The 27865-nt window shown below is 44.1% G+C and overlaps 1 protein-coding gene across 1 annotated transcript in view; it reads left to right on the top strand.

Annotated features, from left to right (window-relative positions):
• The window catches only part of PTPRT (protein tyrosine phosphatase receptor type T), a 787789-nt gene that overhangs the window by 695236 nt on the left and 64688 nt on the right, over positions 1–27865 (top strand). The window contains exon 16 of the mRNA XM_062202558.1: positions 15742–15929. Coding sequence (XP_062058542.1) covers positions 15742–15929 — 188 coding nt within the window. The remainder of the gene's footprint in view (positions 1–15741; positions 15930–27865) is intronic.

Genomic DNA, 27865 nt, shown 5'->3' with positions numbered 1-27865 from the left:
AGATTCAATATGGATCTACCAATACCTGGATTTATTATGCTGATCGTGGTTCTGTCAAAGACAGAAATGACACCCAGAGGTTACCTAAGGTTCCATGGACTTGGAGCTTCAGGCATTTATCCACAAGTCAACCCCCTCCTTGTGTAATCTCATTCCTCCCTTTGACAAAACTCTTCTCAAATGCCACCCGCATATCATTACTCCATGCTTGCAAGAATATTAATACTGAACAATTCATTGTTCTTTATTATTTCTGTTTGGATTAACTCCATTCTTCTGAGTTCTTCTGCATATTCTGCTTAGAGTGACACATTACAGCCATATATAGAACTTCTCATTGATTAAATGAGAAGGCTTAAAAAATCATGGAAATAGAATTTTAAATTAACTTTATTTTTGTGTCAAAGAAATTCTTAAAAGCCATACAGTTTTCAGAATACACATGTTGGCAAACTTTTTGAAAGACTCCTCATGTTAAGTACCTTCACAGTAATACCCACCTTTCTAACATTAAGTAACCTCACAGTTTCTCCTTCCTTTAATATACTTCATTCCCTTCAGATATGTAATATGCTCCCCAGAAATCTGCTTGGCAGCAAGTATTTGAACTACATGTTATTATCAGTTTTAGAATTCTTTACACACCACTTCTTTGTCTGTTTATAGAGGTTTTTCTGCTAGTCAAAGTTCAGTATTTTCTAAGTCCATTATTTTCAAAAATGAATGTCTGAAAATACAGTTATGAATATGAAATAATTAAACAACTAGATATGCAAAACATGGCTTCTCTTTGCAGTGAACTAAGACATTGTAAAAATCCAGAATTACATTCCTACCCTTTAGTGTTCAGTAATTGCTTTCCGGAACCCATCTGTTCCCTCCATTTTACTTCCTTACCGCTAGTCTAATCACTAAGTGGTCAAGAGTGAGAGCCTCCCTGGTGTGGGTGAAAGTGTGTGGCTTTGGATATGCTCAAGGATGTTCATTTTTGTTTCAAGTTGATAAAACATGGACTGTGGAACATTGGTGTCATTATTTTTATTGCCTGTTTTCTCACTAATTACCATGAAATTGTGACAAACTGAAAAATGTTTTCAAAGTTTTTTTGTAAATAGTGAAACACTTTGTTCCAACAAAAGCATACCTGTATGTCTGTTTTCTAAAACAGATAAATCATGTAGCTGGAGCCCCTCACCACCACCACCACCACCACCACCATCACCACTATACTCACCCCTGACCCACAGAAGAGACTGCACAGAGATTTATTTCCTATTTTCCACACCTCTGAGAGCACCAAGTCGATGGACTAATACTTTGCTTATTCCTTCCCCTCTAGACCTAATGGTTAAAACTTTCCACTTGATGATTTACTCAAGATGAAAATAACAGCTGAACCACAGGTCACTTGAACAAGTCCAGACTGATGACTTCTAGCTAAACCATAGAACTCTCACGAGCAGGGCCATGATGTGAATGACAGCCTCTAAGGTTGAGCAGTACACAGCATGAACAGCCAGCCGCACATGTTGGCTCTGTAGATTCCTGGATTGGAGAAGCATCAGGACAGGTGCTGGCCCAGACTGTGGGTCCTGGTAGAGATTGGCATTTCACTGAGAGACCCTTCCATTCACATAAAGATTCATTTTCAATTCTCTTTATATACAGAAGATCAATTTAGTATAAAGATTTCAACAGTTTGCACCCACATAGAAACACAAAGTGAAACATACTGTTTGAGTACTAGTTATAGCATTAAATCAAAATGTAGAGCACATTAAGGACAGAGATCCCACATGAGGAGCAAGTACACAGTGGCTCCTGTTGTTGACCCAACAAATTGACACTCTAGTTTATGGTGCCAGTAACCACTCTAGGCTCTCGTCATGAGTTGCCAAGGCTATGGAAGCCTTCCAAGTTTGCCGACTCTGATCATATTTAGACAAGGTCATAAAAGACAGAGTGAGGATAGTAACCAATGATCCTAAGAGTGGCATTTACCAGGTTTGAACAATTATACAGCATTAAGTGGGGAAGAGGACCATCAGTACACACAGGTTGGGAGTAGAGCCATTGGTGGTAGAGTAGAGGTTATGATTACAAAGGAATGAGGCCCAAGTGCGCTAGACAGGGTCTAGAACAAAGGACAGAGTCATTATTAGAGGAGCTAAGAAAGGTGCTGTCTAAGCTACAATTAAGTTTTCTGATTGAGAGGCAAATAGAACCTGATAGAAGGGGCTTGATAATAATCTAGTGGGCTTTAGGCCTTATAAGTTAAGAGGCCCAGACCTATCTATCTCTTCACATGGGGTACATCCTAAGGGAGGTGTGAACCTCCTAGGGGAAGGCACTCTGTTGACTTTCATTACTTGGCTGGCCTGGGAGGAGAGCTGGTCAGGTAAAGGCAGGTGGCATCTCTAACAAGAAATTTACAGTTCTGCCTGCAATGTTGCTGACCCTTCTTGACCATACCCTCAGCTGCAGTGGTCACTTTGGAAGTTGGGCTGAGTGAAGGGCTTTTCAGCTTGGAGCCAATAAGATCTGTGGCTCTGACCTGGGCATCCTTCGACTCCAGGGCAGGTCCATTTCCAGTGATCCAACTCTTGGCAGAGCTGCCAGGGCTCTTCACAAGCTGACTTCTGCTGAAGCCCAGGCTTACCACTTTGAAAGCCACTGCAGTGGACTGGCCTGTTGGGTCTCCTTGAGGGCAGATCACTGTACAGATCAGCCATTAATAGGCCTGCCACCCATTGCTTCTGATGCCGAGCTTTCTTTTCCTCCTGGTTTGTGTTAAAGCAGACCAGAGGATGCAAGTCAAGGGAGTGCCCAAGTCCCATCTCTAATCTTCAGTGGCCTGAACTACAAGTCTATAGTCACAGGCGTGTTCTGTAGTAGTTTTTCTAAGGTAGACTATGCCCATGAGGAAAATTATATTCTCACTTTAAAACTTTCTTTCCCTTTGGTCTGAAAGGGAGGTTTTTTCTACTTACTGTTTACTTCGCTGATGGCGAAGTGAATCTAGCTATGAGATTATTATTTAAGTTCTTATTTTGGCTATGCTATTACAGAAAAATGTTAGCCATCTCTTTTATAAGGTCTAAAGATTAAATTGTGCGTCCTACAGATTCCTTCATAATAGAATTAGTTTCCTACCTTGAAGAGAATAGAGAAATGAAAGAACAAGTTGGGCTTAGAATAAAGAAATGAGGGAGCAAGTCCTAGATCCCTTGCTGACAATAGCAATATTACATGAATACTTAGCAAACCGTTTCAACCATTAGATAACAACTTAAGAAAACATTTATCTGAAGGTCCAATGCCTTCTATAAATTTTAAGAATCATGTATTTGAAAACACCTCTTAAATATCTAACATGGTGTAGTTTGTTTAACCAGTAAACTTAAGCACAACCATATAAAATGTTTTTAGTTTCTTTCTACCAACAAGTTTAAAACATATGATACAGAGATTCAGGTCACACAAATTAAAACGTATCTTTGATTAATTTTAGCAGCTTAAATTTATGAACAATCTTATCTATAAGCCATTTAAAATAAAACTCTTAATAAAATTTCCCCATGTGGACATACAATATGTACACACATATAACATAGCATAATAGACCAATATAGCAATTTTAATAATAGCTTTTAAAATCTTTAACTCTTTTTGTAGATTGCCAATTGATTTGAATTGCTTTTTGTTTTTAGTAACCTCAGTTAACCATGCTTTCTCTCAGTTGGTACTGTTAATACATTATTGGCTTCATCTGTTTACAGAGCCATCCCAAAGTACTGAATACAATAGAAGTGGCTGGAAAAAGTCCATAGGAACCTATAGGAGGACAGCTAAACACAGAACCTACAACGCTTTAGTTTTATGAGCAGCAAATCATATATAACTGTGGATGACAAAAGACTTTAAGTCGCCATGTTTAAAATTATAAACTCATCAACCAACAAGAGGCACTTGCTTACTTCACAGTATTTTTGAAAGCACCTGTAGGATTTTACAAGTATTTAACACTTTAAGCCTCTGGGGGCTTTCTCATTAAGATAACTATCATGTCTAGTAACACAAAATCATTAGACTTTTAATTCTCAAACATTTGTATTAATAGCATTTTCCATTATAGAAACTTAAAGTCTGGTACCACACCACATCTTTACAGTACTTCTAATATAATCCAAATAGCCTGATTAGTTGGTGTCTCTATAAGATGAGAGACATATGTCCTTCGATTTTTTTCAGTTGGGCCCAAACTGGAAAAACCAAAGTCCAGGATTTACTGGAAATTTTAGAGACCAGATTGTTTGAAACTTTGATTTTTTGAATGCCTATCAAGAATGCCAAGAAGGCTCAAAATCCAAAATATCTGGTTGAAATAAGATTCCTTAAAATCATGACATAACATAGACCAAATTTGATCATTGTTACAAGGTGATTATTCAAATCTTTGAAAATAAGCACATATTTAAATAACCCATAGCTCTTAATAAAAATTCAGCTGTTTTTGAACAATTAGAATTTAACAGACATCAAGAGAACATAATAGATTACTTTAACACATTGCTTTAACAGAGCATCAGAGTTTAATTCTATGTCAAAGAGAAATTGAGCTTCCTGTGATCTTTTGCTGTGAGGTTTCCTTCCTTTACCTTCTTTCATATTGGTGACCATGTTTCTGTGTTTCTGTGTGTAAGACATCTTTAAGCATCTTTTGCAGGGCAGGATGAGTGGCAACAAATTCTTTCAGTTTCTGTTTGCTATGAAAAGTCTTAATTTCACCTTCATTCACAAATGAGAGCTTTGCAGGATATAATATTCTGGGCTGGCAGTTTTTCTCTCTTAGTACCTGGGCTATGTCTCGCCATTCCCTTCTAGCTTGTAGGGTTTCTGATGAGAAGTCAGCTGTGAGTCTAATTGGAGATCCTCTGAGAGTAATCTGACGTTTCTCTCTTGCACCTTTTAGGATCTTTTCTTTATGTTTCACTGTGGTGAGTTTGATTACGATGTGTCGTGGTGAGGATCTCTTTTGGTCATGATTATTAGGGGTTCTATAAGCTTCCTGTACTAAGATGCCTCTGTCCTTCTCCAAACCTGGGAAATTTTCTGCTAGTATGTCACTGAAAATGCCTTCTAATCCTTTCTCCCTCTCCATGCCTTCAGGAACTCCTAGAACCCGAATGTTGGGTTTTTTAATAGTATCCTGTAGATTCCTGACAATATTTTTTAGATTTCTAATTTCTTCTTCTTTTCTTTGGTTTGCCTGTTTCCTTTCCTGTTCTCTGTCTTCTAAGTCTGATATTCTCTCTTCTGCTTCGCCCATTCTGTTTTTAAGGCTCTCTAATGTGTTTGTCATTTGATCTATTTTATTCTTCATTTCATTATGATTTCTCGTCACTATCACAGTTTCTTGTTCCACTAGTTGTTTCATTTCATTTTGATTCCTCCTTAATATTTCATTTTCACGAGAGAGATTTTCTATCTTGTCCATTAAGGATTTCTGTAGGTCAAGAATTTGTTTTTGAGAACTTCTTAATGTTCTTATCAATTTTTTTGAGATCCGCTTCTTGCATTTCTTCGATCTCATCATCTTCATAATCTTGAATTGGGGTGTCTTTTTCATTTGGGGGCGTCATAGTGTCTTCCTTGTTCTTGTTACCTCGGTTTTTGCGTTTGTTGTATGGCATGTTGGAGATATTTGGCTTCTTCACAGTGGTGTTTTTTCTTGTTACACTATGGCTCTATATTAAGTAGACTGTCTGCTTTCGGTGGAGCCTTAGAGGCTTGAGATGAGTGTGGACTGAGAGCTGTGTTTGGTTCCTCAGGGTTGAGGGTGTGTCAAAGATGACACTCCCAGGTTAGGCGTGGTAAATCTCTTTCTTTCTTTCTTTTTTTTTTTCTTTTTTTTTTTTTTTTGATTCAAAAGGGAAGTAATTCCGCACAGCTGAACGTAATTGGAGGTAGTTAGCAGGCAAATGATATACCCACAGGAGCCAGAGATCGGAAGCTCTTTCCCAAGGACCACACAGGGAATCTCTGCTGCCCTCGGTGTGGGCTCCAATTCTCCTGCAGTCTCCCACTGGGTTGCCAAGTTAGATCCTAATCTCCTGTTATTTCACCCCTCCCCTCAGAGTCAGGTTTTTCTGCTAGGCTCAGGGCCAGTGCAGACCTGAGGTCGCCCTGCTTATGACGTATGTCCAAGATGGCGCCTGCTCTTTGTCTTGCTAGCCTTTGAGGGGTGAGCAGAGAGAGAGAAACTCGTGTCCATATTGGTCACTTTTTTTTTTTCCTCTCTCTCTTCTAGTTAGCCTGGTGAACTTTTCCCCACGGAGTTTCAAGCCTCGTTCCCTCTAGTCTCCTCTTTCCGCTTGCCCGCTGGTGTCTCGGGCTATTGAGGTTCAGCTCACCTCGCGTTCCAGCGCTGGTGCGTTGAGTCTGCCGCTGGTGTCCCGAACTTGGGCTCCCACGCTCTCCACGCAGGTCCACTGTGAATCACTAGTTCCGGAAGAGTTTCCTCTGCTGTTTCTTTCCCTACTCTTCCTTGACCCTGCAGTATCTCCACTTTTATTAACCTGTGTCTTGCCGAACTATGAATGTGCTCACTTCCTATTCTGCCATCTTGCCCCAATATACTCATGTATATGTTTAAGAATTTTTTATCATTACCAAGTCTGTTCTTTTCCAGAAAGACTTCCACTATTCCTGTGTGGTTTTTTTCCCCCTTCTGAAATTACATTTTTGGTTTCCTTACCCACACAACCCTCTGGAAAGAACCAAAACCAGCATAATGTCTGAATCTTTAAGTATCAATGAATATCTTTCTGTAGTCTCAATTAAAACACCCTATCTCAAGGTCTCATTTGGTGGTCACACATTAATAATATTGAACCAATTGCATTGGAATATATATTATATTTTTAGGTCATTCTAGATTACTCTCTACATTTGAAGGGTTAGGTGTTTATTTTGTCAAGAAGCTGCTTTTCCATTGTATCTCATTTTTGCTCTTGTTCATTTATTTGATTCTCTTCCTTAGTAACACCAATTGTCTCTGTCTTAAGTGTCTGCTTTCTGTTCTCTGAAAATGCCTTTCTGTTGCCATCACACATGAGCACACATGAGCACACATGAGCACACATGAGCAGATGATACTTCAAAGAAAATAAAATCTCATTGTTTCATTCCCTTTCCTTTTCCTCTGTAGGTTTCCCAAATGAATTCTCCACAAGTGCCACTAGTTGCTTATTTTCATGACAGATTCCAGTGTCCTGTACAATTCTTCTCTTATATTTTGGTTTCCTTAGGGTCAATTTTTTTCTTCCCTCACTCAGTGAAATTTTTTCAAAGAGCTTCCTAACTTGATTCATTTTCTGAAAACTTTATGTTGTTATTTAATTTTTCACTTCCTTTTTTTGCCCATGTTTTCTTGAGTTTTGTTTTCAACAAAATCCATGTGATGTAAAATGTATTTCTGCTTTCTACTGTGTAGATTAAGATACCAGTAATATAAAGACACAAATCAAATTTAATTTTAAGTGGTGAGTTGAGGGGCAGGCATTGTGGCACTGCAGGTTAACTTGTGCTTTTCATGCCTGCATCTCATACCTGAGTGCTAGTTCATGTCTTGGCTGCTCCACTTCCAATCCAGCTTCCTACTAATGCACCATGAGAGACAACATATAATGTCTCAAATGCTTGGATTCCTGCTGGCCTTATGGAAGATCCACATGGGGTTTTGGGTTCCTAGCTTCAGCTTGCCCAGCCTTGGCTATTTGGGGAATGAGCCAGTAGATGGAAGATAGCATGCTCTCTCTCTCTCTCTCTCTCTCTCTCTCTCACTCTCACTCTCACTGTCTCTGTGCCCTTCAAGTAAATGAAAAAATAAATGTTCTTTGAAAATGGTGTTAATGGACTGTCTCCTGGAATAGGAAGGTTAAAAGAACAGGCTTCAGAGTTGGTTGAATGAAATGCCCATCAATGTCTTCAAAGACCTAAGCACTTGGAAACTCTCCACCTTGCCATCTTGAGATGGTACTGCCATAGCCTGACTCCCATCATGGATGCAGGATTGTTTTAACTGTCTTAAATGATACCCCAACACGGTAATGTCCAATGGCAGAGAGGGATCATGGATTATTCTTCTTAGAGGTAAAAAATTTAAAAACTTAAAAATTTTCTAGAGTCTCATAATGGAACTTTCCCATCCATTTCACTGAAACTTTGGGACAAACCTGACAGAGGGAATTGGAACAATCTGCTTGATTTAAGGAAATCAAGATCTGCTGCCAAGTCTAGGAATAGGATTATGTTTTCCAGTCACATTAGGAATATGGGGACACCCAAACTTATTTGGCAGTCTCTTCCAGAGAGGAAGAAGATGAAGAATGGATTTTGGGTAAACAGCCAACACTAACTGTTTCTTTTTAAAATAGCATTTTTTCTTGGCGTCTAGAATGTTATTTTTCTCATTGTTAACATGGTGTGTTTTTCTCAGACCCCATGTCGACTTGTTTCTGTTTATTTAACCTTAAAGAAATAGAGGTCTCTCTAAACCTGGTGTTTGCCCACAAACAGTAGGTGGATTCTCATTGTATTATTCACTGTCCAACTGGTTATTACTGTTGGAACCCTTGTAGCTTAAGCAGGAGGAGTAGTGGTCGCTAACATACCCTATCCCTAACTATTTCCAGTGTGAGTGCTGTCGGAGAAGAAAGTAATGTTCCCTCCACAAAGACAAGGATCAGTTTCTTGATCAGAAAGAGTAATGAATAGAGAAGGCCTCCCTCATAACTGTTCCTATGGCATTGTTTCCTAACACGGAATTTGCACAAAGGTACTTCGTTTTGTCTTGGCCATGCCAGAGACCCCAATGAAGGAAACTGAGGAGGAGAAAGGGATTAGAGATGCCCTGTTGAGTTGCTCTTTGATCCTTTGACCCTAGTAAAGAAAATGGGGAAGATGGGAGCATTTCATGTCTGTCTTTCAGGCCAGAGGATTTACCTTATGTCGATTAACAAAGTCCATCCATGTCAGTAGCCAATTGGGTAATATGCATTTCAGCTCCCTAGAGCATGACAGTGGGTGGAATTCTATTTAGTATTAGTTTTATAATTTCAGCCCCATGCATTTGTTCATAAGAATGAAAGAGATGTAAGAAAGATCAAGAAGGTAATTCTAAGCTGTTACATTGAGCATGTCCCTGAGTGCATAAGTGAATGTGCGGTTCCTTAGGGATCTCAAATCTCAAATCCTTACCTGGGGTGAGTCTAGAATTCTGAAATATATGAAAGATTTTTCTTATAACACAACGCTTAAATACAAGCCACCTGCTTCATCTATGCTTCACCAAAGAAATTTTAATAACTTCTATCTCTGAAGGGAAAACCGCCTGTGTCAAATCAGTTAAAAGAGGATTTTTGTATAGTTTTGAGCGATTTTTAAGAAATTCTGAAAAAAATCAAGTCTTTATGCACATGTTAAGTGTGATACTGCTATAATTAACAGATATTCCTTCCAAAATCTAGCACTAGGTTAGTAGACAGACTTATATTTTCCTGCTATTATGAGTTTGTTATCTTGAGGGTTTGTTGCTATTTGGTGGGGGAGGAAGGATGAAGGATTGACAGCTATCCAGACTGAAGACCCCATTTAACCCTTGCAACAAGTTCCTCAGAGGATGATGATGACGATGGCAATCAATCATGCTCATCACCAATTATAAGTAAAGGTCTTAGAGTAACTTATTTGGATCCCATAGAAAGTTGTCAAGGTCAAATCTGAATCCAGCTGCCATCCTCAGATGCAGTGTTTTGACTGTTCCACCTGCAGAGCCAGAGCCCCCACAGTGTGTTGTCATCACAACTCTACTCTGAGCAGGTGACCCAGTTACTGACCACTTCAAACCTCACCTCTCAGACTCTCCTTCTGAGTCCACAGTCTCCTGCCACATGGATTTGGGGAGAATTTTGATAGATGAAATAAGAGATGAACACTGAAATCAAAACTACAGAAATTTGGTTGATTATTTGAGAAACTTTGTCTTGACTTTTGCTAAAAGCTGAGTAAAAAGAAAATCATGAAAGCACAAAGAGTCATTAGGAAACTTATGGAATAGTTCTGCCTTGTAGACTTGAACTAGAGCAGTAGCTGTGGGAATGGAATAAAATAGATGACTTTGGGGTGTGTCATGAAGGAAAACAGAAGAAGAGAGAAGCCCTCAATCTCTCTAGTTGTGAACTCTTATGTGTTCAGTAGAACATCATGTACATCATCAGAACAGCTAGCATTACCTTCACTGCTTTCCAGGCACTGTATTGAGCACTTCGCATGCACTGTCTTGTTGAATCTGCACATTACTTATTTTCTTCGTGTTACAGATGAAAAAAACAGAAGCTCGGAAAGGTTTGTCACTTGGCCAAGGTCACAGAATACATACTGGTTTATTAATGATACAATCCCCATGCTTTCTGGTCCTCAAACCCAGACTCAGGGTTTCTCAGGGTACAGATTGTGTTCCTCTTATGGGATATGGACAGGTCATTTCTGAAACAGCCCTATGAATATGTTAGTGAGCACTAAAATAAAATTAGTATATCACATCCATGATTTTATGTTTCACTATCATTCATAATAAGGCAAAGAGAAAATTATTACATGTTACTTTAAAAAAAAGTATACTTGTATAGATCTCCACTGTTCAATACAGTTAGTTACTGGTCACCTGTGGCTATTTAAATAGAAATTAAAGTAAAAATTGATTTTCTCAGCCACACTAGCCACATTTCAAGTGCTCAGAAACCATAGATGGCTAGTAGCTACCATGTTAAACAGTGCTGATACAAAACACTTCTGTCATCATATACAGTTCTATTGTTGGATAGTTCTGGGTTACAGCTGTCTGGTGGATCTGTGTCTTTTTATTTAGAGTTCACTGGAGCTCTAAATTAGCTCTCTTTAGAACATTATCTGGCTCTGGTTAAATCTATGTGCACCTGTGCTATCCAATAAAATAGCCACTACTCACTAATGTCTGGAGCACCCTGGACATTTGGCTAGTCTGAATGGAAATGTTCTGTAAGCATCAAAGGCACATTGGATTTTTAAGCCTTTGTATCAATAAAGTAAATATAGCATTAAAAATCTTTGTGCTGATTTTATGTCAAAATAGAATTTTGGATGAATTGGGCTAAAGAAAAGGTATTACTGAAATTAAATCCCATGTTCTTTTTTACCGTATTTAATATTGCTTCAAGGTCATCATTCTAAATTGCACGCATGGCTTGCATTGTGTTTCCCCGGATGGTGCTGCTCTTGACCTCTTTGCCCCACTATGTGACTCTCGAGCACTCTACCTTTTTTGTCTCTTTTTTCTCTAGATCTGCACAGCCCACTGCCGTAGCCATAAACACATATGAGTAGTTCAATTTAAATAAATGGAAATTAAATTTATAATTTAGTTCCTCTTCCACATCAGCCACATTTCAGATGCTCAGTAGCAACATGTGGCTACCAGCTGCCCTATTGCAGAGCCCAGAAGTAGAGCATTTCCACTGTTGCAGAAAGATCTGCTGGGCAGTGTTGATATAGATTTACATAGTTATGACAAGAGCCCCATAGGTAGCTTGTGAATGCCTAAAACCTGGGGTACCCATGTTGCCCAGCTCTGGGACACCTCGTCCTCCCATCTTCTGGGTGCCTGTCCCTGCCTACCTCTGTTAGATCTGTTCATGCATACCTTACCTTTTTACTGTCCTCCCTCAAGGGCTGGGTATCCTCTCTCCATGAGCACACCTTCCTCCCTGCTCCTGGATGTCTGTGGTATTTAACATGGTGCTTTGTACAATACAGGCACTCAGTAAATATCCATTAACCAGCTGAAGTAGCAATTCCTAGAGGTGACTGGGAAAAGGTTGCCGAAACTAGAAGATCTGGTTGATAACATGCAGCCAAAGCAGGTTCCCTGCCAGCAAGGAAGAGAAGTTGGTAAAGAAGCAGAAAGGAGGAAATCGGAGGGGCAGTGGTGACATAAAACCTCACACATGTCACCGAGAAACCTTCGCCCACCCGTTATGCCCCTCATAGGCAGTGACAAGAGTTACTGCAGGGAATTCTCAGGCTTAGGCAACAGCTATATAAAAAGTGCGAAAGAAATCCAAAATATTATTATGTGATAAATAAACATGCCAGACCCGTAAATGAGAAGTTGAAATGGCATGAAAATTAAGGGTCTGGTGAGAAGAAAAAAAGAAAAATGTTCTCTCCCTGGGCCAGCTGGTTTGAGTTACATTTTATGAGCGGCATGTGAATTCCAGCGCCCTTGTTGAATTAGCAGCAGAATCGCACATTAGTTTTAAGGCTCCCACTCGAATAGGAACATCATAACGTTTTTTAATTGGGGCTGATAAAAACGTAGCATTACTTGTAGGTTCCTGAGAGAAGTGAGTTGTGAAATTGGGTTTTCATTAAACCTAATGATGGAAAATTAAGTATAGTGCGTCTGGTGAAATGGGGTGTGATAAAAGGCATCACTTCTGCATTATCAGAGGTTAATAAGGGAATAGGTGAGGTAAGATACATTGGAAAAAGGAGTCCAACTAGTTGAATTAATAAACCTTGAAAATCCCTCGATTCCAAGTCTTCATAGCATCATTAGCACTAGCTTTGACATTATTACAAATGTTACAGCAAGGCAAGTTGTTAAATTTCAAACACATTTATTTTCTATTCCAGTGTTGGTTTTGCTGACACCAAGTTTACAGTCTGTCTAGCAACATGTTTAGGGAAAATATCCATCTTGATAGCTACTTGGTTTTGGAAACATTTGGCATCTCACAGAAATTGTCAGGTGCCCATTTGTAGGAAGCCTGTCTTTGCCAGGCAGCTGGTCCACCATGCAGCCCATGTCCCTGGGTCCTTTGTGTAATGTTGGGTCTCCATGTTTGATAGTGGGTTAGGTGGGAAACGCAGGGCTCTGGACACAGACTCTGTTTCAAGCTCTCCTGGGAATCATCTAGACCCTCACTCAAGTGCTTTTTCCTTCTCCATTCCCAGCCCTAGCACAGAATCCCAGGAGTGACAGTCACTGGAAAGATGCCTCCTAGCCATGGCAGCCAGGACTGCTGCAAGGAAGAGTGAGAGTCAGTGAAGAAAGGGATGCTTCCTAAAACCTTCAGCAGCTTCACATGGCTTCCAGAGTCTTAACACACTCACGTGCTGCCTGGATCTGCCCCAGGACTTTGCTCTCCACAGCAGCTACTACACATCAGACTCTTCACTCTTCACCTAGGGGCACCTCCACCTTGCAGGCTGTTTTGCTGTGCCTCAGCTGGTTCTTGATGGTTTTCCCTTCTAGGCCAGCGAGCCTTGAGGGAAGAGTCTGTGTTTCTCTCTCCCATGCCACTTGCCTCCCAGAGTCCTCAATAAATCTGACTCGTGATTACTGGGATGTGATGGAGAAAGGAAGCAGCCCCCACATTTGCCCAGGGCTACAGTTGAGTGATGCCAGCGAGGAAGCATTTGTCTATGCCCCAAATCACCAAAGGGTAAGCAGGATTTTCGTGTGTGCAGCCAGGAAGGTTTTGTTGACATCTCCTCTAGGGCTTTCTTCCCTCTGTGCAAACCCATATCCTTGAGATCTTTCTGTTGCCAAGCCAGGGCTTCTTGGCTGGGTCCCAAAGGGCCAGGCTCTGCCTTGGTTATGTTCACTGCCCACATTGAACCAGGAAGTTTTAGAGATGCTGCTGTGTGCACAGTGACCCCAGTCATTGGATAGGTGTGACCCAATCATTGTCTCAAGTTTAGACAAATGAAATTACTCCTAGCTCCTCATCCCTTGAAAGAGCTGATACATGGGGGTAGACAACAGGATGGAAAATGAGAAATGTGTCCCCTGCTGTATCCACAGACATAGTTGAAAGCATGAAGGTGACCAGTAAGCCCTATTTTCCCAAGACTGATGGATTTCCCATGATGGAAACCATGGACTTCCACTGCCAAAACCAGACGCATGTCAGGCAGCCCGGGACAAGTTGGTCACCTGGAAAAGCATGTTGGCCAAATATTCTCCGTTTTCCTTTTCTTTGTTTTTTCAAGATTTATTTTATTTATCTGAAAAGCAAAGTTAAAAAAAGAAGCAGAAGTAGAGACAGATCTTCCACCTGCTAGCTCACTCCCCAAAAGGCCTCAATGGCCAGGACTATGCCAGATTGAAGCCAGGAGCTTCTTCTAGGTCTCCTACATGGGTGCAGGGACCCAAGCACTTGGGCCATCTTCTATTGCTTTTCCATGCCATAGCCGAGAGCTGGATCAGAAGCAGAGCAGCTGGGACTTGAATTGGTGCCCATATGGATGCCGGCACTGCAGGCTGTAGCTTTTCTGGCTATGCCACAACGCTAGTCCCTCCATTTTCTTTTTCTTACCAGGAACAGCATGGTGGTGCTCACACAGGAGTGGAGTGTCCTTTCACATACAGGGACTGTGTCTGATGGATTATTGTGACTTGAGAGGCAAACAAGCCGAAGGGGGTGTGGCTTAGGAAAAGACAAGTGCAAGGAATCAGAAATATATACTAAGCCTGCCAGGGCATAGGCCTAGTGGTGTCTGCATGGGTGCTTCACAGCCTCTGAAAACATCTGGGTGGAACACACCAGCTGCCACATCTGGCAGTCTTCATGTACACACTACCAACAGGTCTTGCACAGTCCATGTGTGGGAGGATGCTGGGAAAGCAAGCCTAGAAGGTTCTGGAAAAGCCCTGAAAGACTGAATGAATGTGAGCAGAGAGCTGCTAGGGAAAGATACTGGCTTTATAGGTCCAAGGGGAACAGAGGAATTCACAGTCAACCTGAGCAGGTATCAGTTTCCAGCATGGCCAAACTAAAAGAAGCCATTAAAGCAGCTCATTGGGTGTACAGGATTTTTTATCAGAGCAGTGTATAGAACTTACTTCAAAGAGAGACTTTATGAAAGAAATGAGGCCTAGGATCCAGGCCTCGGGGAAGCAGCAGGGCTGAAGGAAGAGGTTCAGGTGTCCCCACCTGTGAGCTGCGGTCAGGGCTGCTCCTGGAGCAACAGTGGCAGTGGCAGAGAAACTAGACAATGGGAAGCAGGTGGTCCCTGTCACAGACCCCATCGCTGGAGATAGCAACTGAATGGGTCAGAGCTCTGTAGCCTCTTGGGGTCCAAGACAGGCTGTACTTCCTCCCAGTGGAGCATCCAAAGAAAACTAGTAGAGAAACCAGCTCACAGAGGTGCAGGCAGAAGGAGCAGAGCAGGCTTGTGGTTCTCTGTCCAGATGCTGGGGCGTTCCTTATCTGCAGGCAGGCCTCAGAAACTAATTGCAGACACCCTGAATCCTAAACAAGAGAGTGCTGTGGATATCGCTCTTGTCTGGCGCCTCGCTGGGTCTGGGATTGGCCAGGGCTGTTCTGGCAAGCCTGGGGGAACTGCAAGAAGGTCTGAGACAGGCAGGGCATGAGAACCAGCCTGGAACCCGGTCTTCACCAACACACAGCCTTGCAATGGAAAGGAACCAGGGTACTTGGTTTGTTTGTTGTTTTAATGGTTAGGTCTACCAGGGAAGCAGTGTGTCTTGGGAGTCTTTGTGCAGTGTCCTGATCAGTTGAGCCTGAAGTTCGTCCCCTGGACCCTTCTCAGGCCGCCCTGGGAGAGGCAGGGAGGACAAAGGACCAAGCTCCCATAGATGATGTCTGTTCTGCCCCCTTCTCTTTGAAGCAGATGGCAGCCGCGGGGAGCTCTCCCAGCCCACCCTCACGATCCAGACTCACCCTTACCGCACCTGCGACCCCGTGGAGATGAGCTACCCCCGGGACCAGTTCCAGCCCGCCATCCGGGTGGCCGACCTGCTGCAGCACATCACGCAGATGAAGAGAGGCCAGGGCTACGGGTTCAAAGAAGAATACGAGGTGAGAGACCAGCCTGTGCAAAAACTCCCCACTGGTTCTGGGGTTTCCTAGGCTACTAAAGTCTTGCTATGAAAAGAGTGGCCCCCTGCTCAGCCACATCAGCATCACCTGGGGACCTGCTGGAACTGCAGTGTCTTGGGCCCCGCCCAGACCTACCGAATCAGAAGCCGCATTTTAACTGGAACCCCACGTTCAATCTGAGGAGCACCAACCTAAAAGATTCTAGCAACTCCTTCCTTGTCTTCCCCTCCCTGTCCCTGTCTCTCTGTCCCTCCCTGCCCATGTCATTTTTTTTTTTTTTTTTTTTTGACAGGCAGAGTTAGAGAGAGAGAGACAGAGAGAAAGGTCTTCCTTCTGTTGGTTCACCCCCCAAATGGCCGCCACGGCCAGTGAGCTGCGCTGATCTGAAGCCAGGAGCCAGGTGCTTCCTCCTGGTCTCCCATGTGGGTGCAGGGCCCAAGCACGTGGGCCATACTCCACTGCCTTCCTGGGCCACAGCAGAGAGCTGGACTGGAAGAGGAGCAACCAAGACTAGAACCCCAGGGTGCTGGAGGCGGAGGATTATCCAAGTGAGCCGAGGTGCCTGCCCGTCCATGTCATTATTTAGTTATCTCCACAAGTTCTGTGCTTTGGAGCCACATCTTCCTTCCCTTTGAAAACACAGGCACTCAAGCTCCTATGCCCTGAGCTACAGGAAAGGCAGCACCCCCATCCCACCCTTGATTCCTGGCCTGCCTGCTCGCCCAGCTCACCTCGTGTCCTATACTTGTGCTTCTGTGGTGGTCTCACCTCCCCCCCAAGATGATACCTCATCTAGTTTTTAAGAAAATATTTATTTATTTTTGAAAGTCAAGAGATACACAGAGAGAAGAGAGGCAGAGAGAGAGGTTTTCCATTCACTGCTTCACTCTCCAGTTGGCCTCAATGGCCAGAGCTGTGCCAACCCAAAGCCAGAAGCCAGGAGATTCTTTCAGGTCTCCCACATGGGTGCAGGGGCCCAAGGACTTGGGCCATCTTCTACTGCTTTCCCAGGGCATAGCAGAGAGCTGGATTAGAAGCAGAGCAGCCCAGACTCGAACTGGTGCCCATATGGGCTGCCAGCACTGCAGGTGGCGGCTTTACCCGCTACGCCACATCAGCGACCCCGTACCTCATCTCTGGTAACAGCGGTGCCCTCTCCCTGCAGCCTCTCCCCACCCCTGAAGTCAGTGCCTTTTCCTTCCTCCCCAAAGCATCTCTTGCACAATGGGTGTGTGGGTAGTGGCTGTTGCTGGTATTCAAGGAATAATGGAGGGCTGAGCAAAGTACAGGGAGCACCGTAACTGAGCGCTGTTCTTACAGTTCTGCGACCACGCAGGTGCCCATAGTGCCTTCTGTGGTTCTGGTGTCCTGACACATCTCTACCCACTCCCTTCCCAGTGTTCTCTTGGGTGTCTTCAAGGCTTCCCCCTCCCCACAGAGCTCAGGAGCAGACTCTCATGCCCCCCCCCTTCCTTTGTTATGCAGAACAATTGAGCTGTCTGCCCTCCTTTTGTTTCAAACCTTGCCCATTAGACTACACCTTTTACAAACAAAAGTAAAGCAAAATAGAAGGAAAAATCCATTAAGCTGTTTTCCAGAACCAGCAGCAGCTCCCAAGAGAAACTTTGCAACTCTCCTAGTACAAGTACAACCCAGCTGTAGCCAGTGTTAAAAACAAGCTGTGTCTCCCCTACTTTCCCTGCCTCACTCCCTCTCCTCCTTCCTTCCCCAAATGTCCCTGGAGCATCTTCTGTGTGCCATGCTCTGAGTTATATGCGTGAGTTTTCTCTTAGATCTTCTTTTCCCGCTCGATCACATGCAGCGTGTGCCCCAGATATGTTTGGTTCAGTTTCATTGGGTGCAGTATCGACTCACTAGCTCACCCTCCATAAGTTTGGAACCCTTGATCCTGCGAACTGAGTGTGTCTCTCAGATTATATTCCAGGAAGGAGCTTACAGAATATTTCAGAAGTTGTGTGAGGTCATGAAATGGTGCTAAACGGAGGGTTCACACAGCTGAAATGTGGATTTCAGTACAGTAAGTAAAGTGATCTTAGCTCTCTGAGTTTCCAAAATCTTTATTAACTGAAGGATGAATTTGGATAAGGTGATTTCCAAGGGCCTGTCTGGTCCTAAAACTTTATGAGCATATAAAACATGGTGGCAAGGGGCATGTTTGACATATTTATGAGAACCAAAACGTTTATGTCAATGGGTGTGAGTAATTACCAGCTTGGGAGAGCCAGCAGTTAATTTCAAATATGGTTTAAGGAAAATAGCATTTTTCATATGCCTTGTCTACAAATCTGGGCAAGAATATTGAAATGAGAATCAGAGGAAATGAGCTCATTAACTTCCCATCCCTGAATCTTATTTCTTAAGCAGTCGAATGGCCCCAGCCTCTGAGGGGAGAGTGGGGTACACATGTGTGTGTTTATGCACATGTCTACAGATCTGTTGGTTGAGCAAACGTCAGGAGAAAGTGTGTGATTTGTAGAGACATAGTCAATGCCGTGATGGTTTATTAGTCATAGTGACTTGATTTAAAGTTTCAAATAGCATTAAGGGAGCTGTGTGACTTATTGGTAAAAGAGATAAGTGACCAAAGTCTGAGAAAGACGTGTCCTCACAATGTGCCACATAAACTTTGAAGAGAGAAATACAAATGTAGTTGACTGTTTCGGTGCGTTTCCTTTCAGAATGACATTTCTTTTAAAATCAGCCATCCCCGTTTGGTGGGCTGCTTTGTAAAGTGTCTTCTTTGTACCTTTTTGCATTTTCCTAACCTTCTAGTGTGGGAATAAGCTGCTTTTATAACGTTTATAATGAGACAGCAAACAATATGCATATTCCACCATTTGAACCTCAACCAGAAATATCTCTAATGAGGCTAGGCTTGTCTTTAATTTGTTCAAATTATGTTAATTAGCTGGCTGGAATGCTTAGCTTCTAGTTAACAGTATTTTTTGATTATCGGAGGGTTAATTGGAAAACATTACTTACTGAAAGTCTTTCCACAATGTGCGAGTGCACTTTCCTAAGCTTACTGGATGTCGCTGTGGTCATCAAGGTTCCTGTTATAGCTAGAATCATCCTAACCATGAGCCAACCATAGTTGGACATTTATATGGTGGCTCAGAGCTCCAAAAATGTGCTTCCCAGCTAACCAGGTGAAAAGTGTGTCGTGTTTGGGACCTAGATGTGAATGTCACACTATATCGTTACAGCCTCATTCTATTGGTTATAAGCAATTTCCACATTTAAGGGGGGAGGAATTAGACACCATCTCTTGAGGAGCAACAGTTACCAGATTCTAGAAGAGCATGAAGAATAGGAGGTATGGGAAAATCTTCAGATAATACAGTACTTAAATAGCATTGGAAAAGAAGGAGTAGATCAACGAAGGGAGATGGTGTATGCCCAGGACATGAAGTAAAGGAGGTTCTAGTATTAAGTGGCGTAGAAGGGTATTGCTTCATTAGAAAGTGAGATATGGATCTGGACCCGGTAGAAGATGTCTGGAGCAAGAGCATTCCCGGTGCAGGTAGTGATGAAACTGGCATGGAGAAGCAGGAGCAAGGAGGCGTGGGTTGCAGAAGAACAAGCAAGGGGTAAAGATAACAGAAGATCAGACTAGAGAACTAGAGAGGGACCTGCCCGTGTAGTACATCGCAAGTCATTATAAGAACGTGGGTTTTCACTCTGAATGAAGTGGAAAGCTACTGAAATATTGTGAGAAGATAAGTGATAATTATCTGACTTTATTTTGAAAGACTCATGCTAAACTCTGTGTGGAAATAAGGAGGCAAGGGTGAAAGCAGGGAGACCAGTTAGGAGGCATTGCAGTAACCCGGGATAGAGGCTAGTGCCAAAGGCTAAGTATAGCAGAGGATATTGCAAGAAGTGGTTGGATTCTGAATATATACACACACACAGATACACACATTTGAATATGTATAAATATGTACCTGTATATTTGAAAGGCAGAGAGGGAGACAGACTGGGAGAAAGAGACAAACAGAGCTATCATCCACAGGTTCTCTTCTCAAATACCTACAAAAGCCAGGACTAGACCAGCCAGAAGCCAAGAACTCAACCCAATTCTCCTACAAGGGCAGGAGGGACTAAACTACTTGAGCCATCGCTGCTGCCTCCCAGGGTGCACATTAGTAGGAAATTAAAGTGCGAAAGCAGAGCCAAAACTCGAACTCAGCACTTCGCTATGGAGTGCAGGTATCCGAATTGGAGCCTTAACCACAGCCACAGCCACCCGCATCTGAATATATTTTAAAGATGGCGCCAACAGGATTTCCTAATATGTAGCATGTCAGAGAAAGAGAGGAATTATTAAGAATGACTCTAAGGCAGTTGCCACTAGAGGGATGGAATTGCCAGAGACCAAGACGCTGCAGGTAGAGCACAGGAGAACAACTAAAGGTTCCGTTTGACCTGAGTTTGTAATGTGTATTGGGCATCTTTGTGAGGGTGGCAGGTGGGAAGCATCTACATGAGTTTTAAATCCAGGCTAGAAGCCTGGGCTGGAGAGAGAAAGCTTTGGGAATTATTGGCCTATGGATGATATTAAAGTCACAAGACTGGATTAGGTTGCCGTGCGAGCGTAGAGACAAGGATCAAGGACTGGCCTTTTCTTTGAGACAAGTAAGCGCTTTCCTAGGACAGTTCTTGGGCTCGGTTCTAGGAACTGAGGAGTAAATAAAGCCCTTGCCTTCTGGGGGACTTAGAGTCCTTTCTTAGAGACAGGTCTATAAATCGATCGTTTTTAGCTTCTTGACAAAGGGCAGCAATAGAGGTACAAGCAGAGCAATAGGGACCCATAGGGTGGGATGTGTTAGCCTAGCACACAGGTAGATGGGCAGTGAGTCTCTGGGAGACCTAAAGCCTAAATCAAAGCTTGAGAAACAGGAATAAGCCAGTGAAAGGAGGGCAGAGTGTTCCACGCAGAGGAACCAGAACAAGGCAGGGCATGCAAGTGTATGGAGCAGGCTGACTCAGGAGCCGGGACAGTTGGTGCACAGAGAGGGGAGAGGGCATGGAGGGAGGCAGGGCTGACGTTGTCAACAGGGCAAGGGTCACCAGAGCGTGTGTTTGTTGGGCTAAGGAGGTTGGATTTTATTTCGGGGGCCATGAGAGCCATAGAAGGGAGCAAGCTGGTTGATTGATTGGTTGGTTTTAAGAAGATTTGCATTTTAAATCTCATGGTGATTGCAGCCCAGACACCAGAGGCAAAGGCAGGTAGGCGGCCAGCACAGCAATTCAAGGAAAAGAGGGGACTGCCGGAAACAGGAGATTGGGCTCAGAGCCCAGGCAAGCCCACACACTCTCTGAATGTAAAGCCATAAAATCCGCTTCTTCTCTTTGACATGAAGGCTTGAGTCTCCTAGTTCATATTTTAAGTTCCATTATTTGAAGTGATACATGAATAGTCCTGACTTGAAAGTCAGAATGCTTGGATTCGAGTCCTGTCACTTTCAAGAAGGATCTGGGAGACAGTAGACAGGTCAATGCCCCCACCCCTACCCCACCCCCACTCCCACGATCTACGAAGCCAAGGCAAGAGTGTGGGTCAAAATGATTCAGAGAACCCTCTGTGGCTGATATTCTGGGAGACTGAGCAGGAACCCACGGGCCAGCCAGCTGTGCCTCCTTCCCATGGGGAACCCCCAGGGCTCCACTCCTGCGGTACCACCCCTGTGGTTATGCTCAGGCTCTAGCTATTCTGACTGGCTGTGGGCCTGGGGCTCCTAAGAACTCAAGGAGACCCACAAGAAAAACGTTCCCTGCCACGTAGACCTGGCTGTCCGTCAGAGGTTTTCAGCCTTGGCTGCATGTTAGAAATACCTGGGGAGGTTTTAAAAATTCCGACACCCAGGCCACATTTCAGACCGATCAAATAAGAATTGTGGGCATGGATGTTGGGGGAAATACAGGGCTAATATTTCCTAAGCTTCCAAGTAATTGAACATCCTCTTGCAGTGGCGAGGCAGTGAACTAAGGAAACACGTGGCACTGCCTGCGGTCTCATTGCCTCACCAGCTCTACTCGCTGACTCTCAGCTGCACCCCTACTGAGAGAACATAGCCACGTCCAAGTTGAGGGACCTGCCGTGATCCTGGACCCCAGCCTCCCCCCTCCTCCTCATCCTAGTTCCTCCCGCCCAAATTCCCCTGCCTTTCCCACATACAAAACAGAAACCCTAAACATGGATGCAAATGCTAATGGATGTTGGCTAAAGGACAGGGTTATCTGTGTGCCCTGTACCTTTAGCCATCCAGGTTAGAAGAGTAGCAAGTCTGGGGAAGATGAGGGAGACCAGGAACAGGTGACTTTGTGATAGAGAGAAGGAAGCATGTTCATCCCAGTCCCAACCAGACAGGCTGTCATAAGAATGGGAAGAACCCAGCAGGGCATCCAGAAGGTATCTGGTTATTACAGCTCCATTAAGACTGTTTAAATCAACAAGGAACAGCTGGGAGGAATAGGATGCTGCCTAATGAGGAGCAAACATTTGTTCATTTTCCAGGGCTGGGCAGACACGCCTTATCCGTGGCTTTCCAGGGCACAGATTACTGTTGCCATCTTGCTATTAGTCATTAGTCATCAGTGTACGGCAGTGGGCAGGCAGCCCCCCGGGGGGCATAAGCACAGAGGTGGAAGCTTCAGGGCAGCCCTGTGCCTCCCTCTCTGCCCAGAGCCACCTGGGCAGGGCTGCCACTGTGTTTCTCTCCCGGCTTGGTGACACAGTCATAGAGCACACCACGGCAGGTGACCCCCAGGGATTTCTGGTTCAGCTCCTTCATTTGCAGATCACAATGGTTCTGGGAAACAACCTGAAGAAGTAGAGGCAGATGCGCAAGTCACGGAGTGGATGGGAAAACCATGATTGTTCTGCACCTGTGAACTCATAATGACCAAAAGAAAGGGCTGGGCTCTTCCTGCTGTTTTACCCCATCCCACTCCACCCCAAGATTAGGAAAGGAAGAAAATGGGCCATTTCTAGGGAGCACCCTAAAGGTATCAGCAACCCAGATGGTTTCAGGTTACAACATTTCCAGCAGGCAAGAACTCCAGTGGAAGATACCCGTTAACTCCCTCCTTTCCTTGTAGTCTAGTTTTCTGCTTCCACTTATCATCCTGTTTGTAACAGGGCAAATAGTATTTGTGTGTGTGTGCTTAATGAGAATGTTCCCAACCACTTCCACAGTTTCCAGGTGAGACTAAAGAGAAACTGGCTGTCAGTTCTGAATCCGCTCTTGAGATGCTGGGTGTTTTTGGCAAGGCCTTCCTCTCTCATGGTCCCAGTTTCAGCTTCTGTGAAATGTTAGATTACATAGTTAGCAGAGACTCCGGAGCCTGGTAATGTGTGCTTCTACCTTGTAGGCATTCATCTGCCCAGAAACACTGATTGAGTAGCTACTGCGGACCTTACCCTGTGTTAGGCACTGGAGATAGGAAGCTAAGTGAAGACAATGGAGGCCTTATTTAAAGGGAGTCCACGCTCTTGCTATATGATGCTGTAACAGGACACTATGTAAAATGCTCAGGAGACCTTGAGTAAGGAAGGTTCAGGGCAAAGATGCATTGTTGTTGTTATTGTCTATTGTTGCTTTTTGTCACTTCTTGTTACCTAGATCAATCTGAAGCCTCCCAAAGGATGAGACCTTGAGTTGAACAAAAAAACAAAACAAAACAAAACAAAAAAAAAAAAACACTGACAGTTAAGTGTAACCACAAGAGCTATATATGCAAAGATTGAAAACATAAAAGAATTGCAGCGTTACAGCCGGCTTCTAGGGGGAAAATAAAGAAGACTGCCTATGAAAAGGGAAATAAAATGAAAGGAGATGGGGAGATAAATAGGACTCAACACCCCTTGCACTGTTCCCCAGAACAGAATTCACAGGGCTGTAATCACAGCCTCTGGCAATCTACCTTGTGATGCTAGCTGCCTGCCATCAAGTTTAGGGACCTAGAACCGGCCACCCAGACGTGCATATTTGATGATGGGGACAGTGTGTAGGCAACTGGAAGGCCTGGGAGTCTACAGCCTGGAGTAGGGTGCAGGGATCCCCAAGATCATCAGCTTGGATCTGGGGGAGAGACGGACCTCGCACATGAGCTTCCTGTTAAGCTGTGGCCTTGTTGCCGGTCAGGACGGATCTGACTCATCTCTTCCCTGAAGCATCTGGAAAGTAGTATATAAATGTCGACCACTACCTTAATTGAATTATAAAGTGCTGGTGAAGAATTTTAGGTATTTAAGTATAGTTATTCCCCCCCAAGAAAATAAAGGCAGCATTTCTTGAAAAAATAAACCAATTTGGAAAGACCAGCACGTCTGTGGGCAGTCTCCACAGCATACCAAGCATCTGCCTTCCCATTTGACATTGAATCTTCCCTGTAAATCTCTTATTTCTGTCTACTTTGCTGCCTGAAACCATGGCTCAGACTGAGACCTGTGTCAGAAGCACCCGAGAGTCAGTAAATGGCACTGGGGCACAGGCTCAGAGTTGCAGCCAAGGACCTGGGCTCCGGCATGTTACCAAATCCCCGAGGGTATCTGGATACTAGCGAAGTTTGAGAACCATTGGCCCAGAATTGTCATTTGAAAGAGACTTTGTAGCTTTCCATTGAGCCTTTTAAAGGGTGCTTTGTGACTCTACACACCAGCGTGCATTCAACTACTTTGCCTTGATCAAAGCTCCTGTCACAGACAAATACCCCATCTTGCTGCAATCTGATTCTCTGCTTAGTTTCCCCAGCAGAGCTCATAAATTACCGTCTATTTAGTGACATGGTGTGCAATAATATTTGCTCTCCTGATGCCACTCTGAGTAGACGTCATTAGTCATCCCTTCCTGCCTTCTGTGTCCACATTTGTAATCCCTAAGGCGTGTGCTTTTCAACACAGAAGGGAAGGTGGCATTTGTTGAAAGCTTGGCCTCTGCCAAGGCCACAGCTAACTCATACAATATCTTAGAGTGAAATAGCAAAAGGGGCACCTGCCTCAAGGTCATCGACAGTCATTGTCCAGAAAATAGTCACGGTTCATGTAGAAGTCTGTCGTGTCTGCCGTAGGCAGGGTGCTACCTTAAACGTGCTGTTCCTGTGTTGTGCTCAACCTGTATGGCAATCCTTGGCGGCCCTTGCCGTTGACCGGTGGGCCACAGACTTTGGTACATGTGGGGATTAAATGAACCCATAGACTGCAATGAAGAGCAGCCCTGAGGCTTCCAACAGATCATGACAATCATGCCCGTTCTCTGAACACCATGTCCTACCTGTACCTACAGTCACCCATTTGTCCATTTTTCCCAGAATGGACTCAATTTTAAAACTCAAAGTCCTATACCCTTTGGTCCAAGACAAACTAGGATGTATGTTGCAGAAAATCTCCATCCTTTCCCTTCTGACAAAAAAAAAAAAAAAAAAAAAAAAAGACTCCCAGATACTTCTGATAAAATGGAGCCAGGGCGTGAATTCCAGGAGAAGACCAAGAAGGCTCAGCACTGTTTGCTTGGGATAAACTAGAAGGAGTTGCTGAATGCCTGGTGCCAGGTACTGGGCTGGTGATACAGGCATTATGGCAGGTAATCACTTATAGTCACCAACTCTGTACAGTGTCTGTACACTGTAAAAATTGCATACTGTAGGCCAGCGCCGTGGCTTAACAGGCTAATCCTCCGCCTTGCGGCGCCGGCACACCGGTTTCTAGTCCCGGTTGGGGCACTGGATTCTATCCCGGTTGCCCCTCTTCCAGGCCACCTCTCTGCTATGGCCCGGGAAGGCAGTGGAGGATGGCCTAAGTGCTTGGGCCCTGCACCCCATGGGAGACCAGGAGAAGCACCTGGCTCCTGGCTTCGGATCAGCGCGATGAGCCAGCCACGGCGGCCATTGGAGGGTGAACCAATGGCAAAAAGGAAGACCTTCCTCTCTGTCTCTCTCTCTCACTATCCATTCTGCCTGTCAAAAAAAAAAAAATGCATACTGTAAATTCATATTGAGGGGATGTAATTTCTGTAAGTTTTAACAAATGTGTAGAGTTACATAAAGACCAACATGACCAAGATACCTAAGATTTCCATGAGCTACAAACAGCCACGCTGCTGCTCCTGTGTCATGAAATGCCCTCCCCTAACCTGAAGTGTATGTTATTGACTTCATTCTCAGGAAAGTTGACACGTTGAGTAGTAAAAAGATTTGCAGTAAAAATATTCAAACACTGGTCTGTCTGCCTTTTGCAAAGCCCTGCTGTTCCCTGAATTATAAAGGGGGTTTCCGGGGAGAGGTGTTCTCAGCCACGCACCCTGACGCTGGCACTGTCTCAGCCCCCACCTCTTAAGAAATGTCCAAAATTTCCCGTTGACTTCATGTGCAAGGCGTGTTCCTTTACAAGGTAAATGGTGAAAGGTCCACGTGAGATGACATCTCCTCAGTGAAGACTTTCCCGAATCTTCCCCACATCGGTGATAGGCAGGGTCATGGGAAAATCCTGACGGGCTGGACTGACTGTGGAGGAGCCCGGGCTGCAGCTCTGCCCTGAAGCGTCTGCCAGGAACTGCCTGATCAGCAATCCCTGGGTCTGGTTTTGCTGCACCCCGAGGCATATCATATCCAATTATCTCCAGGGATACAGTCAAGTCAGAGAGAGTGAATGGGGGTATCAGAGCTGACAAAATCTGCTGAGGATAGCGGGGTGAACAGCTAAATGACGTGATGGCCATTCCCTCGACCTTGGCTTGGAGGTGAGATGCTCTTGGGAGTATCGTGTTCTGATGTTGCACTATTTGGGGCATTACTTTAAAAAGCACAGCTCCAAAGAAGAGTGTCCAAAGACGCATGAAAAGCTTGAGAATTGGCCCTCTTAGCTAAATAGGGTCAAACCAACAGGTGGAAAAAGGCACCAGCTCAGTAGGCCTCAGACATAATTTTCAGTTCTAAAAGGGAATAGAGTACTAAGTAGGGAAGCCACGGTAGCTGCAGTCCTATGGAGTGAATCAGCAGGGAACAAGCAACCTGTGGCTTGTGGTCATGTGATCTGAGCCTTCCAGTGGTTTCAGTGGGCTCCAGCTTCCTGGCTGGGAGGGTGGGTTTTAACCACAGGGAAAGCTGGCCTGGGGCAGGCACCAGATGATAATGTTAGGATAAAATCTTTTAAGTGTATCAACAAGAATAAAGGGGGTTCGGTGCAAGTGTTCTCATCAACTTACGCTGGCATTGTCTCAGCCCCCACCTCTTTAGAAATGTCCAGAATTCCTCATTGACTTAGAATAAGATTCATGCTCTTGACCTTGATTGAATGTCCCTACAGCCCCCCAATCCTCATCAGGTGTCATTCTCACCTTTTTATTCTGTCTGCTCTGGAGAGCCTTCCTTTGAGTTCTAGAACGCAGTGTACTCATTCCATCCAGACACTGTACCCTTCTTCCCTCAGCACTTATGGTGGCTGGCACCTGCTCTGCGTCAGCTTTTCAGCTCAGTTGTGTCAAACAGCCCCAGTGTTAAACCAGTTGGGTTTATTGCTTGTTGCAGCAAGCTGAGTGCATACGCTTGGGGGACTGTGAGACATCTCAGGAAGAGGAAGTTAGACAGGACTCAGAAAATGGGCCGTGTTAGGTGATTTGGGAAACAGTTTAAGGAAGCAAGGCTCTGTTACAAATAGGACTCTACTAGGAAGTGCTGTGATTAGATATCTTAATCTTAACTTCAGAAGGGAAGATTTTTTAATTTCTTTTTTTAATTTTTTTTAATTTTTTTTATTTTTGACAGGCAGAGTGGACAATGAGAGAGAGAGACAGAGAGAAAGGTCTTCCTTTTGCCGTTGGTTCACCCCCCAATGGCTGCTGTGGCCTGCGCACTGCAGCCGGTGCACCGCACTGATCCGAAGCCAGGAGCCA

The sequence above is a fragment of the Lepus europaeus genome, chromosome 10 (assembly GCF_033115175.1).
Source record: "Lepus europaeus isolate LE1 chromosome 10, mLepTim1.pri, whole genome shotgun sequence".
NCBI classification, from domain to species: domain Eukaryota; kingdom Metazoa; phylum Chordata; class Mammalia; order Lagomorpha; family Leporidae; genus Lepus; species Lepus europaeus.
Note: the sequence above shows the minus strand (reverse complement) of the source record. Positions and strands in the feature narration are given on the sequence as shown.